Genomic DNA, 17,972 nt, shown 5'->3' with positions numbered 1-17,972 from the left:
AGATGGCTGGGCAGGAAACAGTGTTTAAAAAAATGTCAGTCAAGAGTAAATTAAACAGTGCTTACTTTTGCATACACATGCTACATATTTTGGCCAAGATTTCAAAGAGTAACAAAGAGTCTGTGCTGCTAACACTTGGGTATCTTCACAGACACTTGAGTATCTTCACAGACAGACAGGATTCTAGGCAGTACTTGTCTACCTCCTGAAAATCTGGATTATTTTAAGATGCTTCCAGAATGATATCCAGAAAGTTGAAACTACCAGAACAATCAGCCTTTGGACTTTCAGCAATAAAAATAATCAAAATACTAATTAGCAAAGGTAAGGTGTGTCAGAAAGCTGCACAGTAAGAAAGCGCTCTTTGCTGAGAGCTTGATTGCTGAAGTTATCATAGAAGCTCTCTATCATAAGAAGCTCTGCATCTTTCACAGTTAGCATCATTGTTGCTCCTCCACACCCGTCTAATATGACTGAAAGATGCCCTATTTCCTGACATAAATATTATTAATAGATACTCCAGGGCTGTAACACCTGCTGTGCTGAAAAACACAGGACATGAATCTTCTATGTAGCCACTTTTAGAAATTGCTACATCTTTGCCATGCCAGTTCAGAACCATGTAATTTCTGTTGCAAATTGTGTGCTAAAAATTAGGTATGCTGCAGTGGATGTGGAATAAGGTAAACGCAACGAAAATCAAAGTTAAGACCAATGAAAATACATTTTTTTATGTTAAATAATTAGCTAGGATGGTTAGTTATAGTATTTGCATACCAGCGCTATTAAAAAAGATCTGGCTAGGGAAAAGAGCAGTATGCTCAACCCTTATTAACTGATATACATCTTTAAACATGTTCTGGAAGGAAGCAATAAGAAGCCAATATCATATTTCATTCTGGGGTTTCCATGACATCTGGGGAATTTTATAAGGTCCCCTTGTTGCCCAGAATAACAGTCTTGGAATAGAAGAAGAAGCATTTCACAGCTACTCTGTCAGTCACTATGGGGCATTTGTGGAATTTGGTGAATTTAGTTCCTTGAAATCAGTGCTGTCATGCTACTCTGGGGTAACATGTGGCCTCCTTGGGCAGCCTGTCAGCTTGTGACACCTGTGCCAGATGTTAAGGCTGGGATGGATAGGCTGGACCTATGAGCATGCCTCCTCCCTTGCAGCTCAGAGAGGACAACTCAGGCAAAGGATTCATAAAAGTCAGCACAAAATAAAACTGTGATAGACACTCTAAAACTATTTTCCCCAGTGGAGCTTTCATCCCATATCGTTTCTGTTAGTGCTCTCATTGTGCTGTCCCTTAGTGCTGTGATGGTGTGAAGCAACCCAAATGGCAAGCACTGGCTGTGACAGGCTGCTGTTTGGGGGTCGATTCAGAGCTCCTGGTCATCGATTGCTTATTGGATATTGTGAGCATGGTGCTGCTGTGTTTACAGACAGAGTAAGAAGTTTGGGAATATCACAACTTCTTAGCAGGCTATGCAGTGAGAATTGTGCTCCTAGGTACTTCATCTTAAAGGCTACAGGAATATGTAAGTGGTTTTCAGACATCAGCACATTGCCAAGTAGCGCATGAAGGACCTAAACCTTTGGGCAATCCAGTGTTTGTAAGTGTCTTGAGTTCATCCTTATAGGACCTAAATAAATAAAGGAGAAATACATCAAGAAAGGAAAAAAGCCATTCAAAACAAAAGCGTGACTGTTGGGCTTTGTAGCACTCACATCAGCATAGCAAACTATCTCATGGATCCTGTTTCATTGGGATCCCAATGCCACAAATGTTAAATTCTTTATGAAGTCTGCTCCAGCAGATGGTGAGCATCACCATGATGAAGTTCTGCTGCTGATCCCATTGTAAGGCATTTCTGGAAATGCCAGAATGTTTTTAGAAGATGTTGGCCAAAATCTCTCTTTAGAAATAACTGTTACTTATAATAAAAAAGGGATATAATATTGCTGATGTACTTCTTGCTTTGCCTCTGCTCTGTCAATGCAGTCACATTGTTCAGGGTCAATCTTTGATCTCAGGTTTGGAGAGTTATTTGCCACACAACAACCATGGGAAAAGAGAAGGAAAGAAATAAAAAAATGAATCACCCACATTCTGCCCGAATTCAGATCTCAGATTTCCCACATCCTGGTATTTAATTTCTCACAGAGTTACCAATGGTTGATCTTGTGGCAGGATTAGTGGGAAGAAAAATGAGAGCTCCATTGAAACCAGACTTGAGTCTGGGAGGAAGGGACATGTGAGCTCTAGGACCTGGGAGATATCAGATTCAGGGCAGTGAATGGCTTCCACCCCCTTGCCTGATTCACATGCTTATTTGGAGGCAAAATCTGGAAACTGAAATCAGAACAGCAAAGAGACAGTTACAGTATGTTAGGCCACTCACCCATCATTTTAATAGTCTCCTGAGAACTGTGTTATATAGTGAGGCATTAACTGTAATTTATATTAGTAGTTTTTTATGTTTAGGAAGAGTAGAATAGATTAACATTGAGGTATAAATTGCAGTAAATCTGTCTCAGTCCTAAAAGAAAATGTGTTTTGAACACACGTTTCCACCACAATACCTTTTCTGATTTGATTATAGAATTTAGATGTGTTCAATTGGAAAAGAAACTCTCAAAGGTTCTATAATCAAAAGGAAGTAATCGCTATCTATTAAGTTGGACAGCCCCAGTCACTTTGAATCAGACTATCTTGCGTAGAGAAAGAAAAAGCTTCACCCTGTGGTAGCATGGATTGCGGCACAGATGGAGCTTGAGGAGTTGGGTTGCTGCTCTGTGCTGAAGAGGACCATACTTTATCACCCTTTCCACCAGATTGTGTGGAGATATTCAAGAAGTTGAAAAAATCTTTAAATGCATCACTCTAAATCCTTTAGGAGTTGAACATATTAAGATGACAAGAAGAGTATGTCAATAAACCATAACTACCATTTTTGGATTACCTGGTATTTGTAGATTTATTGGCAAGATGGCTTAAATTAGGGATATATTTTTAGCCTGCAGCATTACATAATAAAATAGCAGCAGAATTCTTTGCAGTAAAAAAAGGGAGGGGTTAGGGGGGAGTTTATTAAAACCAACACAAACTTCTCTGATTTTGCGCTTTTGCCTGCACAAAGAGGTGCTCCATGGTTACACAAGCAGTAAAGTTTGCAAGAAAAGCATTTCCATTACCCCATTTTGCTCAGCCCTGCCTTTCGCTGCAGACCTGCTGTTTAGTCTGAAACTGAAAATTAAACCCAGAACTTCAGCTCTCAAAGTTAAATACTCTGCTTTACTGCCAGCACACAGCCTCACCAGTGTCTGTGTGGTAAGATCTATGATTAAACTCTTCAGACATTTTTAAAAGCGTTTTACAAGTCTGTTAAGTTTTAGTATTTTTGTTTTGTTTTGGGTTTTTTTAAGGAAAAAAATCATTTAGTTGAATTATACCACAAAGTCTCACATGAACTCTGCTGAACTAGGTTGGAGAATCCAGCTCACTATCTTTCAGAAATATGTTTCTCATTTGGGGGGGCTTTTTTGAGCACAACCCGGGGAAGGTAGAGCCCTGTATGTTAAACTGTCTCGTTCAGAAACAAAAAAAGAAAGGAAGGGAAAAGCTGGGGGAGACTGAGGAAGAGCGACAGAAGCGGCAGAGCCCCCTGCACCCCTGCCCACCCTGAGGCCTGCGCTGGCGGGCAGCAGTGTGGCATGGGCCACTCACCCTTGGGGCTGGCACTCGTAAAAATGTCACCAGTGCACTTCCACTGTGAAAGGCTCTTTTATCTTCCCTTCCCGCAGCCCCTTTCCAGTGGGTACATGGGGCTGGGCCCAGCGGCTGCTGCTCGGCCTTCCTTCCCGCATGGCTGGGCTCTAATGAGGTGTGTGCGGCTCTTGGCTGCAGGTTTTCAATCTCTTTCTTATTACTTCAAAGCTGCTGCTCCGAGGTTCAGACAAGTTTGATCACTTGGCAAAATCTCTCAGCTGGGATTCAAAAGGGAAGATGCTTTATTTTATTATTTATCATTAGAGATAGATAGCTGTTCCCAAACCGCAGTTGCCAGTGGCTCCGTGGACGGAGCCATAATGCTTTTTTAAGTGATAAAGGAATAACTTCTGGCAGTTGCTTCCTGCCTGGAACAAGCAGTTGGTTTTAGGGTGGGGGAGAGGAGAATAGAAATCTAACAGGCCTTACTTTATTCTCTTTTTCGTGTTCTAAAATGGGGGGGAAGCAAAAGGGAAATGATGTGAGTTTGACCTCCATTTCAAAGCCTGTCCTAGTGTTCCTTTCCCCACTCCATTCAGGGAGACCTTCACATAAAATACGCACAGAACTTTGCGCTGTTTCAAGTACCACAGGGGCTCGGGAGGAAGGCAGGCTCCCTCAGGTTTACCTGTGTGGGCTCCAGTATCCTTTTGGGCTTTGCCATCTCCACTGCCACAAGAAAGCAGAGGTAATGTAGTGACCCACAGCGTTTCAGTGAACTGTACAAGCCTAAGGATTTCTAAAGATTGGCATCCACCTTTTTTTGCTCTTTCATCTAATTATGGATGTTTGTATTAGTGATTAGAGACTATTATTAGAGCCTCTGCTTGCCTTGCATTCCAGTCTGGATTTTGGCTCTGGAGCATGGTGTGCTGTGTGAATGCAAAGCAGTTTACCAACTCCTCCAGTTTACAGCCTCCACAAGAGGTTTGTAAGAGCAGCTTCTCAAAGCTGGGGTTAATCCAGACTTGGTTGTATATATTTCTAACAGCAACCCCTGCCTTCTTTTCCTTAATATTTTATTTCCTTCCCACCAGAACTGTTTACATCTTGTAGGGTTGAAGCTCTCCAAGACAAAATACGTCTCTGTCAGTATTAGCACAGCACCCACGATTGCTTCAAGCACCATTTTCACTTTAGGTCTGTGCTTTATAGACTTTAAATGGTGCTTCCTGCAAAATTCTTTTGACCAGTACTGAGATTTTGCTGGAGATTTTCAGTCTCCTTTTAATCACATGGGGAACAGATTTTTTCAAAGTGTTTTGACCTGCTTAGGTCAAAAAGGCACTTGCTATACTCAGATGCCAAAACGTGTTTAAGAAATCCGGCCTGACGTAATTTAGACAGCTGAGTCTCAATTTCAAAAGGCTTCAGCAGCACAGGCTTCAGTGCTGAGCGACCTGCTGCCTTGCAGAAACTTCAGTGCTGAGCGACCTGCTGCCTTGCAGAAACCTCACTGCTGAGTTAACTTCAGGGCTGCTCTAAAATCCATGGCAAAGTTGGGCTCTTGGAGCTGAAGTTAGTTCAAGCCTATCTGTAGGACATGTTGAGAGGCAGAGCCTAAGGCAGGTACTTTCTCAGGTAGCTAAATGTCCGGCCAGTCTAATGCCTGTTTCTGGAAGTTCTCAGTGTGAGCCCTCCTGGATTTAAAAATCCTGTGTCAGATAAGCCCTTTCTCTCAAAGTAACCAGAGACTCATTATCACTCCATTATACCAAACAGTTCTCCAGGTGGGAGTTAAGCTAGGAGATAGAGAAATGTTTTTGAATCCCCCTTAATCTAACAGGAAGAGACTTGAATCTGTATTTAAAGGCGGCTGTTCTAATTTAAAGAGGAATGTCCTGTCCTGTCCTGTCCTGTCCTGAGGGGATCTTCCTGAGCAGTGTCCTGGTCCCCTCCGGTTATCTGAACCTGTTACTCAAGGACCAAAACTTGGCCAAGCCTTGTGAGACACTTCTTCCAGCAGAGGAAGGGGATCTGTAGGAGTGGTTCCTGGGTGTGCAAGGATGGTAGCTCTCTCTGACCTCTACTACTGTTGTTGGCCTGGGCCATGCCCACCAGCAGCTGAGTCACAGTGCAGCCCTAGCAATTTCACTCTGGCTGCCCCAGCTAGTTCACTTCCTCCAACAGCTGGGGATGTGGATCATCCAGTTATCCCCATGAACAGCCTTTTTGTTAGTCAAGCAGTGTTGTTCCAGCAGTGAAAGGAGAGGACTCCCTTAATTTGCTCACTAACTATGCAGCTCAAAAGCCACGGGCTGATCACCTGCAAGACAGCATCAGTGTTTTGCTTTATTTTCTCTGCTCCCTTTCCATCTGCTCCTTTTCCATTTATATAAAAGTGGAGTGACTTCAACAGAAGAAAGATGCATCCTCCATACACAACAGCTTGGTGGGTAGGCTTCTTCCTAGAAGCTAGAAAACGCATTTTGAAATACCTGCTTCAAATCAGAGAGCACGGGGATTTCAAAACAAGTCTGCTTGTGAGTTTGCAAACTAGTGCATACGTGCACACTCAAAGAAAAGTATTACTCATACTGTCTGTTGTGCATTGCCTTCCTGAATGTGGAAACTTTGAGAACATCTCCAAGTCAAAATGATCTTTAAGACACTTGTCAGCCCTTAGACTGCTCCCAAGAGCATTAGGCAGCTGTGCATATGCCCACCAGCATGCTTTTGGGCATTGGGAAAGTTAAGCGGCAGCTCAACAAGGGTGCTTGCTGGGATCCAAATATTGGACTCATGCCATGGCCAAGTCTGTAGTCTTTTGAAGGCCGTCATCCTTACATGATGAGGTGAGCCATTAGAGGCTAAGTCCATAGGAACTTACACATTTAAAGCAAGAATGTTGGTTTCCAGTCCTTAAATCTCAATCCAAAACTACCCCATCAGCTGTCATCTCTCTATTTTACCTTTAACATCATTTAAGTACCAAGAGTTTTGCTTCCTTGGAGGGACCTGCCTGCTCACTACCTCCAGGATTGTCCCATACTTTAGTCAGTGACTGCAGAAACAGTGGTGGGAGAGGGAAGGGGGTCTCAGAACTGCTCTGTAGGCAGAGTCTTTAACTGTGCTTTTAGCCACCAAGATAGAGTTGTGCTCCTTCTTGCATGCTGGCAGTGACAGTGCACAGAAATAGCTTGCTTATGGGCTGGTTGACTTATATGTATTCAGATATGGAATTTCTGTATCAAAATAATTTCCTTACGTGCCTTTCTTAAAAACATGCTTTAATCCAGCAGTAAGAAGAGTTGTGTGGCCTTTCTGTATATGGTTATGGTGATGTCTTCTGCCCTATGTGTTGGGTTTGCATGTGGCAGGGTGTTGGTAGTGAGGGAGGGGGCTACAGAGGTGGCTCCTGTGAGAAGCTTCTCGAAGCTCCCCCAGCTCCAAGTCAGACCCGCCTCTGGCCAAGGCCAAGCCAATTAGTGATGGTGGCTGCACCTCTGTGATAACGTATTTAAGAAGGGGAACCTGATAAGAGGAGGAGTAGTGAGGGAAATACCTATGCAAACACCAAGGTCAGTGGAAGAAAGGAGGAGGGGGAGGTGCGCCAGAGCAGAGATTCCCCTGCAGCCCATGGTGAGAGGGCAGGCTGTCCCACCGCAGCCCATGGAGGTCCACAGTGGAGCAGATGCCCACCTGCAGCTCATGGAGGACCCCAAGCCAGAGCAGGTGGCTGCACCTGAAGAAGGCGGGAGGACTCTGAGGGAAGCCCGTGCTGGAGCAGTTTGTTGCTGGGAGGACTGCAGCCTGCAGAAGGGACCCACGCTGGAGCAGTTTGTGAAGAACTGCAGCCTGTGGGAAGGACTCATGTCGGAGGAGTTCATGGAGGACTGTCTCCTATGAGAGAGACCCCATGCTGGAGCAGGGCAAGAGTGTGAGGAGTCCTCCCCCTGAAGAGGAAGGAGAGACAGAAACAACAGGTGATGAACTGACCACAACCCCTATCCCCTGCTCCCCTGTGCCGCTTGAGGGGAGGAGGTAATGGGGAGCAAAGCTGAGCCCAGGAAGAAGGGAGAGTGGGGGAAGGTGTTTTTTTAACATGTGGTTGTATTTTCTCACTGTCCTACTCTGTTTGATTGGTAGATTGGTGGTGGTGGTGTCCAAATTAAATTTATGTTCCTTTTCTTCCTCAATCAAGTCTGTCTTTTGCCCATGACCATAATTGGTTAGTCATTCCTCCCTGTCATTGTCTCGGTTCCCAAGCCTTTTGTTTTATTTTCTCCTCCCCATCCCTGGGGGGGGAAGGAGTGAGCGAGCGGCTGCAGCGGCTGCATGGTGCTCAGTTGCCCTCTGGGCTTATACCACAACACCCTAAAAAATCCTTTTATTGTGATGTGTGAAGTAAATACATGCAACAATTTGAGCTCTGAATCCAGCTTCTGGAAATAAACTTTGCCTTACTGCTGAGTAACAGCTGTCACTAAGCTCACCAGTGCCCTTTGAAGAGAGAGAAGTAGCTCAAAGCAGCAGATCCCACCCTAAACTTCATGCAGAGCAAACCTACTCTGTCTGTTAGTGCTGTAAGAATTTCTAAAGGAGTTTGCTGCATTGGCTGTGGAGCAGTCGGGATGGCACTGTGTCTCAGCTGGGCACAGCCTGGGCCCCTGTGTCTGCAATAGGAGCCACTGGCTTCAGGGTCTCCTCTCAAAATATTAGCTTGCATGCCAGGGGATTTCAGACAAGTTAACAGCAGACAATGGCCCACAGTTTGCAAGTTGCTCTTGTCAGCAGTTCTTTTTGACATATCTATTCAAGCATACCCTCTTGGGCTTAGAAAGCAGCCAGCAAAATCTGTGCCAATAGCTAATACTTTGTTATAAAATAAAAGCTCTGACAAATGCAGAGGCTCCGTATGTAGCATTACTATGATCCTGCAGTTCATCTCACAAAATTGGTTCTGGTTTTTTAAATCCACAATTCAGAAATTCATGAGCAGAAGGTGAAAAAAATGAATTGCTAGTGAGTTTCTTGAGGCAAAGACAATTAACCTTGAAGTAACCGTAAAGGAGCTTTGTTCCAGGGTATTAGAACAGAACAAACGTTTTTACAAAAAATGCCAAACAGTTGCCCTTCTGCAGATGGGGGGAATGCTCCTCTCAAACACCCAACAGTTGTCTCATCATTGGGTTTTGTTGTGACCATTCTGTGGGGGTCCACCAAAAAAAAAAAGGAATGCAGAGGACATACAAAGACCAATTAAACCTGTTTGTTCTTGAGGACACCAGGATGCTACTGGCTGCTTGTACTGACAGAAAAATAGCCTGCACCAACCAAATGTGGATCACCAGATGGACATCTTGAGCAACAAGTAGAGCTACATTTCACCCATGCAGGATGTCATGGGAAAGAAGTCTATTGGGAAGATGGAGTGACTCTGACCTGAAAAGACACTGTTGTTTAAATATCATCATTCATTGCGCAGCTCCATTCTGGATGGTGCCACGTCTGAGCTTTAGGAATGAGGTGCATGTGCTAGTAGTTACCACTTCATATATTCCTGCAGTATGCACCAGTTTGTTTTTCCACAGTGGAGAACCTTCAAAAGCAGAGATGAAGCATTATAGCTCTGGAGAGGGTTAGTGGGACCATACATCTCGACACTGCTGTTCTGTGCCCTTTTAGGTGTCCCAGGGGATGACAGACATCTACACAGAGCAGGAGGGCATGACACAGGGGACCAGCACCCTTCTGGCCTGGCTGCTGGATACTAGATGAGGTACCCAGAGCAACTAAAAGGGCCCCGGGGTCCTATCTTCACGCAACCAGATCCCACCAAGAACGTAATATTTTGAAATTGTGTGTTGGGCAAGACCAAATAGGCATAATGGCTGCAGAGAGGACTTCTAACTGAAGCCTGAAGCCTGCTGTCCTGCCTCCCGGATCTAACAACAGCGGTGTGATACAAGGAAATGATCACCTGCTTTGCAACTTATTTACTTATAGCAACTTATAGCAACTTATAATGATTTCTGAATATTGCTTAATAATCCTGCTTGCCCTGACTCTTCTGTGGAAGCTTACCAAGGACTACTGTGTTCATCAAAACAAAGCAGTTTTCTGTGGAAACTTACCAAGAATTACTATGTTTGACAAAAATATGTTTCTTGTCCTGGGAAAGCAGATGTGCTCTAACTAGTTTAGTCTTTTAATGAGTAGATAGCCATATGTGGATGGTAGAAATTGATACACTGGTACTTTTAGATAAGATAGAATGAGTAAACCGGCTGAAACCACTTTTGTTGTTCAAGAAATTGGCTAAAAGAATCTGCACATGCTCCGAGGAAAAGTACAAGGTGAGAAAGACTACAAGCCTTCCTCCAAAAGACCCCTGAAGACGACCACCAGGAGGCAATGCGCAGGTGCAAAGATAACATAAACTGCTGACACCAGCCCTTTGAACTAACCCAGCCTTACTTATGCATATGGATATTTGTATTATGTAATCCAATGAATATCCACACTCTATAAGTTTTTGGTAAAATGTGCTGTTGGTGTGCAAGCTTTGTGGAGAAATCCCCTTGCACCCCAGCACCGGAGTAAACATACCTGCTTTATAACTCTCTGAGTTGTAGAGTCTGTTTTCTGCAGATCAGGTGCCAGCCCCCAGCAGAGTAGCCCTTCTGAGAGCAGATACCTGCTGTGAGCCATTGGGAAACCCTTGTTCTTTCTCTCCTGCTGGGGCCCAGCATCAGTGAGAGGCGAGGTTCCCAGTTCAGTGTCCACATCTGCCAGCCGCTGGCCAGTGATGCCCCTCAAGAAAAGACCTGTTAAACATTTGTGCACATAGGAGCTTTGGAGAAAGTCTTCTTGCTGCTCTTTTTTGGGAGAGACAGCAGCTCCCCATCACTCCCTGCTTGTCAGGGCAGTTATAGCAATTAAGGGTGGAAACAGCTCAGCGTGCTGGCTTGAAATTTGTCTTACAGTATCACGTAGCAACTTGGGATAAACGTACCCATGCATGCGACAACCAAGAACAGGATGTGCCAAGTAAAACTGCTTCTGTGGCACATGTCAGTCACGTGTGTGTCTGAAGTGTCACGTGTGTCCCTGAGGACACATGTATGGGGGGCACACAGATGCATGGGGAGCCACCTGGGTTATCATCTTAGCAGCAGGGAGTAAAGCCTGAGTTACGCATGTGAGTATTTACCCTACCCTTCAGGTGCTTGTCCTATTCACCCTGAGCTCTGTGTCACTGTGGCTTCTCTGTTAGCCAGATCCGACCTGGTTAGTTTGAAGCTTTCTCAGGTTTCTCTTTGCAGTGTGCTATCCCAGCCTCTCTAGCTTGCTGCAGCAGAAAACAAATAACAGGGGAGTAGCTGTTCAAGGCAAAACTGGGTCGATGAACATTTACGCTCAATTAACACATGTCACCATTCTGTTTCCACAACTACAGTGAATGCACCTAAAAAGTGAGAACAACCTGAATTAAGGCTGGTGTAACCTGAAACATTTGCTTCTTGGCTGAGCGCTTCCTGTGGTGGTGTTGCTGAATTTATGCTCTGCAGGGCTATCATGCTGTGACTGAGTGACTTAGATTTCTGATGTCTTCTCTAACGACCATGCTTTCCTTCTTGAGTTTTGCTGTTCTTTACAACTTGATTTGAAGCACACCTGGACTTACAAAATATTTAGCTTCAGCGCCAGTTCTTCCTTCAGCTTTTGACTGAGGGACTGATCCTATGATACATGGCTATGCCATCAACCTTCGTTGGTCTGTGAGGACTTGTAAGTGCCTGGAGAGTGCTAACTGATGATAAAGCATCCATCCCCTGAGGTTCCCAGGGCCCTGACATGCCAGGCAATGCAATTCAGTAAGTCTCTGGCTGAAATCACTCAGTGTAGAGCCAATTTGCCACTTCTAAGGGGTGCACAGTTTTCAAAACACTTGCCCTGCTCCATCTTTTAGGGAGAAGTGTGTGTTCACATGGGTGCTGTAGAGGCAAAGGGTGGGTTAAGGATCACAGCTGCACAACTGTCTGATATTTGCAACCAGTTTTTCACAAGTGCAAAAAATCCCTCTCTGTTTATGTCTTATACATCTGCATTTTCTCTTTCAGAACCTCTACTCGCTGCTTTTGGGTTCCTCCATGCATATATGTCTGATTTGTATTATCCCTTTGTTTGAATTGTAAGCACTTCAGAGCAGCAATCATGTCTCCATCTGTGTCTTGACAAGGGACTTACATGATAGGTTGGCTTAAAACTACCCATCTGTAACTGAGCTATCTTAAGCTTTTGCAAGGAATGAACTTAATGAAGGAAAGTTTTCTTTTTGCTGCACAACATTCTGATCCCTTTGCCAGCTTTTCTTCATGAAAAAAAGTCTTTCCCAAGACTGTTGTGAATTTGAAGTCTGCCAATCTCAAACATTTTTTAATAATTAGTTTATTATTTAAATATTTTGGGGGGATTAGCTTGATTTTTGTTTTCTCATCCTTTCAGGTACTACAGGTACACACATTTGCATGTGTAACACATGTACACATGCAGATAAGAGAAACTCATCCTTCATTACATGAACACATATATATATACATGAAGGAAGAGCTTCTTACTAGTTTTCTTGGTTGCTGCAGCAGGGGCTACAAGAAAAAAAAAGTATTGTGAGATTCACAGTAAAAATCACTAGAGTGGTCAGCTCTAACTAAAAATAGCTCTCTGTGGCCACCGACAGCCCACCTGGGCTCTGAAGTATGTCCTTCCACATACTTTTCCTCTACCCCATCCTTCTTATGCTGTGACTGGAAGTCTACCTTCATGGAAAATGAGTCCATCAGGTTTCAGTAGTTCCCTTACAAGCCAAGCATAAAACAAAGGGAGCTGCTGCTCTCCTCCCACATGTGCGCTGCTGTCTTCTGGGAAACAATGAGAGGCTCAAGGCTGACCGTGGTGCTGTAAGGAATTAAGCACGTGATCATCATCAAATACCAAAATATGTCTACCTGTATTAAGAGCACAGAATCCACAGTTGCAATTTTTAACTGATATCCTTGGCTTGGAGGCAAAGCCAGTGTTTGCCACGGTCATCCTGAGTTCTGAGTTACCAAGGCTCAAACCAACATATTTTGCGCTGTCTCTCCACATGCAGCCCAAATTAGCCCTTTGTAGGTGCCTGTAGATAACATTTTTCTTCTTGGCTAAATGTTGTAACAGTCACAGTCCTGTTATGCAGGGGAAGATAACCAGGGAAAATGCATTACGCATTAATGGGATTCAGTGGAGTGTGAGCTCAGGTCCCCCCAATGCTGCCAGGAGCAGAGAAAAATTCACTTAATCGTTTCATGAGTCGGGGATAATTTTTGTAGCAGCACTGTGAATGTAACTCTGCTACAAGTGGACACGAGTTGTTGTGAGGAAGAAATTGTTCATCTGCATGATAGATTGGTGTCTTCTGGAATTTAAATATTAATTGAAAATTCAAGGTCAGAGGGCAGCTGACACTTGACTTTGCTCTCTTTCCTCCATCCACAGCTTTGATCATGCTACATCTTTCTTTGTGCCTGGTGCTCGAGAGAGTACCCCAGGGTCATGGCCTGTTTCCTAGTCAAGAGGTATAAACCTACTGGCTTAAATATCTGAGGCCCAAGCTTTAGCAGGGGGTGGGGGTATGAAGGGAGAGGGGGGAGCCTTTGCTTCATGCTTTTCACATTTCCCACATAACCCAAAGCAGACTAAACAAAACCAGTGTGAAATCTCATGGCTTGATGCTGCTATGGGTGTATTTTTTAAGCTGTCATCCATTCATTTATACTTATGTTTATTCCCTAGATTTACAGCTTTTTTTCAGCCTTTTCTTGCAGGGGGATGTTGGGGGAGGTTGAAACCTTTTGAAAGGGGATTGCAGTGAGCAGTGGCCTATGATTAAAGCCCAGTGTTTTTCCTTGATGCCGCTCCTCTGCAGCAGTGTCACACATGGTAGCATTTAGGAGCCCTTCACAGCTGAGGTGTTTCAAACACTAATGAATGGAAGCTTGGTCATATAACGCAGGCAAGCTTTAAGGCATGCTTTGCTGAATGGTGTACTGTAGTGGCCTGGGAAAGGAAGAGAGTTATAAATTGTGTCAGTTAGCCACCCAGACAAAATGAAGCCATGTGGAAAATCAAATCTATTAAAGTATGAAGACTGTTATAAGCTGTTTTAAGCTGGTCATTCTTAAAAGGTCTCAGTTGGCTGAGGGGGTAAATTCCTCTTCTTCCTAGATCTTTTTCACGTGTTGTCTTAGGTGATGATACACAGCGTTTGATAAAAAACAACTTTTCACTGACAGCCCCTTTGATTAGAAACGTTTATTGCCCTCAGTTTACCACCCATGTCCTGAAAGGTACTGCACATTTGTTAAATAAGCAGTGTAAGAGCATCGCATTTGGTCAGGCCCGCTGAAGGTAAACATGAAGGTAGCACTAGGACGGAGGATGACAGCTGATGAGGAGGAGAAGGCTTCCCAGAGCACCTGCTTAGTATTGGATACCTGCTCAAAATGCTTTTCCATTTTCTAGCTGCCCATGTCTGCTGGCCGTAAGAGGCCCGTGACAGAGCATGGCACGGATTACTTGTTCTTGGTACCCCCTGGGGTAGGAGGAAGGCCTGGCAAGGTGAAGTGGGGGGATCAGAGAGCAGGGGATTTTCCCCTCTTCCCCCAGATGGTGGTTTCTTCAGATGTCACAGCATCTGTAAAGGGCATTTTGTTAGTTCAAGAAGTAGTTGTCAGGCATGAGAGTGAGGTGGCAGCCTAAGACACATGTTCACCACAGTATTTATATTTTCTGTTTGTGTATTCTAGGAAGAGACTGAAGAAACATCCTCACAAGAGTCTGCAGAGGAAGACTAGGAGACCACACCATGCAATTTCTACCTCATCAGCAGTTGGGTCTTTTGAAGGGAGAAGACACTGCCTTGACCACTTATTTTCTATTGCCATGGTCTTTCCACTTTTGCCTGGGGGAAAAAAATAATTGCATAACCTTAAAAAGGATTTGACTAATCATCTTCTTTGTAATCCCTTCACAGTCCCAGGTTTAGTGAAAAACTGCTGTAACACAACGGGGGGGGGACACAGATTAACGATGCAACTTTTAATTACTGTTTTCTTTTTTCTTAACCTACTAATAGTTTGAGCTGCTAAGTAAGGGTGAATGGGTCAAGAAGAGCTCTGAATCAGGTTTATGTCATTCACTGCACTGCATATAAACAAGAAACTTGTAACATAGTCATTATAATGGGCATTGAAATAGAAAAGGCTGGGTGTGTAACACTAAAGCCTTGCAACACTTCAGCAACCCACTCCCTACTTAGTCAATTTTAGAACACCAAAGATGGGATAAATATTTTGCTTCCTCTTTTGTAACCTTCTTGTAGACTTGTACTTGATTTTTTAAAATTTTTTTTTTTTTAAGACTTACTGTTATTTCAGGAAAAATATTGAAAGCTGATCTTTCACTTCAGCTGGTAATCAGAAGAAAGACATCAACATGAAAAAGGTACTTTCATTTTGCAAAAGGGAAGAAAGACAAAGATACGTTGTATAGTTATAGATACAAACATATCAGCAGAAGTAGTAGTAAACAGAATGAACAGCCCTCATCTTCTGGACGATAGGAAGCCAGATGGAGTTGGCTTTCTGTAGAGTCAGGCGTTTCTGTGGAAACAAAAATGACTGACACCAAACATTCTTATGCCCTTAATGACTAAGTCTTTATCGAGAAAAGTGTTTTAAAACATACAGAAAGGTACCTCAAAATTAATCATGAATTTATCTAAACAAAAATAAACCAGATGTTTTGCTTAGTTTTGACTAGTTCCACTCACCCCGTACCAGTATTTCAGAAGATTTGAATCTCTTCTCATTACTCATCAGTCATGATGTAAGAACTAACACCATGTACCTCAGCTAAGCTTGTGCATTACTTTAAGCAATGTATTTTGACATAGGATGGTTCACTGAGCACTTCTGTGCCAGTGGCATTTCTCCATCTTTTCATTCAAAGCAGCACTTTTAGCACCAGATGCAATATTACCCCACTATTCAATACTACCTCTGATTTTTACAAATAACTCAACAGACTGATAAATACATGCTGCTATACACATTCAATGCAGGAAATTTTTACTGGGTAGATAATCATGAGTATCTGCATTTTCCCCTTATTTCTACTTCAACACTTAATTGCAGTTAAGGAAGCAATATCTTTATTGTGTTTCAGCATGACTATGTATTTTTCTTTCTCTTGGTTTGGTTTGGGTTTTTTTTAATGTACTTACCCTATTCTCTGCTAGACTTCTGTGTAATGTACTGTTAACTTGAATATATTTTTGTACTGAATTGCTGATAGGTTAGTGAGGATAATTTTCTTCAATGACACTACATGACATAGAAAAAAATTTAGCTGTAATGTTTAAATATTACTGTCCAAGTTTGTACCTCAAATGAATTGTTTAAAGAAATGGACTAATTGATTGACAAAGATCTACCTCCAGACTTTAAATGGAATGAACTTGTTACTTTCAGCATTAGTTTTGAGACGTTTGAAACAGTTAGGACTGCAACTAATCCCTAATTCAAAACTATTTTTGTAAAATAACTTGTGGAAAATGAACACATTTTAAATTACTTTCGTATTAAAAAAAAAAAAACGAACAAAAAAAAACCTTCAAAGAAACTTGAAGCTTTGTAGGTGGGAAGCAACAAGCTCAGCTTTTGCATAATGCAATCACAAATATGTGTTTAAAAAAAATAATTAGTAGCTTGTGTATTTTACACAAATGTGATTTTGTAATATGTTTCAGCCAGATTTATTTTAAATGCTTCTTATGTAGAGTTTTTTTATTCTCCTCTCTCTCACTTTTGTTGTTCTTTCTCTCTCTGCCCTTCCACCTATTTAGTTTTCTCTATTTCTGTTTTATTTCCCTTCTTCCTCTCTTTCCTAGTCAGTACTTTGTACCATAGTATTAATAACTGGGCCAGGGGTAGTTTCTCAGGAGGGCGTCTGTTGGTATGGCTTTAGTACCGAGCCAAATGCAGTTAAAGATAACTACTTAGTGGCTTCTTCCAAGAGGCAGTGTCAAGAAATGCAGACCTCCTCGAAAGCCCGCGGAGGGTTCAGTGACAGAAATCGCTGAGAAAGAGATGATTGGAGTATTACAACTAGACACATTAATATTAAATGACAGAGAAATAATCCTAGCTATACAGTAGCTTTAACAGGCCAAATCCACTGTCACTTGAAGGCAGTAGAAGGAATTCTGCTGACTTCAAAGAGCATCGAATCAAGCCTTAGCAAGTCCCTTCTGGGGTTTGGGGTTTTTTTTGCATTTTTGAAAACAACAGTATTCAGTGGATGACACAGAAATAATTGCTGGGTGTGTGTCACACTTCAACCTCCGAGAGACTTACCATTCTGATGAACTGAATCTTCTGTTTTCTATATATTGTAGTACAATCAAAATACATTACTACCTCTTAGGGCCTACTATACCTCATTTTTTCAGACTGAAAAATTGCATGTGGCCATTGAGTCAGTGAGAACATCATAAAATTTTTTATATATATAGTTTATTTTTGTGGGAGATAAATTTTATACGACTGTTCTTTGCTGTCATTGGTCACTGCTAACTAAGACTGGACATTTAACTCTTCTACCATTTCTGCAAGAGAGGTGTGTTTGCAGGAAAAAAAAAAACGCTTCAAGATGTTTAACTACAGTTTACTTTTTCTTCTGAGTGTCTTCTAACTTTTTGCTTTATTCTTTGTGTAGAGTTGCTGTCTATGATTGTACTTCGAATCGCTTGCTTGTTGAAAATGTTCCTTTAATGGATTATCACAGTCTGTTCAGCGCAATAAACATAATAGCCTCTGTGATCCCCATGTTGTTTGATTCCTAGACTTTTGTCACAGTTCCATAAAATGGGTAATAAAGTTTGGTCACAGTGACCAAATTTGTAAAAGCTTTTCTTGCAAATAGTCTTTTTTTTTTGTCCCAGGACCGTAGATGTGTGCCTAAGATGAAGTGCATTTGCTGTTACGGGCCCCAGGGGTGGGCACTCAGCAGAGGGACACATCCTATGAGGCTCCCCTGAAGGTGAGGCGCCCATTCCTGGCCTGGCACTCACTGTGCTGAGCAAAGGGATGAGCCATGCACTTGGGGACTGGCGATCCTACCCACCAGATGGGAAACAATGGCACAGGCCAG

General features: G+C 42.8%; 1 protein-coding gene across 1 annotated transcript in view; it reads left to right on the top strand.

The window, feature by feature from the left end:
* Positions 1-17,640, top strand: part of HMGA2 (high mobility group AT-hook 2) — a 128,914-nt gene extending 111,274 nt beyond the window's left edge. Inside the window, exon 5 of the mRNA XM_074825455.1 lies at positions 14,567-17,640. Coding sequence (XP_074681556.1) covers positions 14,567-14,614 — 48 coding nt within the window. The 3' untranslated portion in view covers positions 14,615-17,640. The remainder of the gene's footprint in view (positions 1-14,566) is intronic.
* Positions 17,641-17,972: the final 332 nt, after the last annotated feature.

This window comes from Strix aluco, chromosome 5, assembly GCF_031877795.1.
Source record: "Strix aluco isolate bStrAlu1 chromosome 5, bStrAlu1.hap1, whole genome shotgun sequence".
Taxonomy (NCBI): domain Eukaryota; kingdom Metazoa; phylum Chordata; class Aves; order Strigiformes; family Strigidae; genus Strix; species Strix aluco.
The sequence above is the reverse complement of the archived record's forward strand: the minus strand, read 5'-3'. Positions and strand labels throughout refer to the sequence as shown.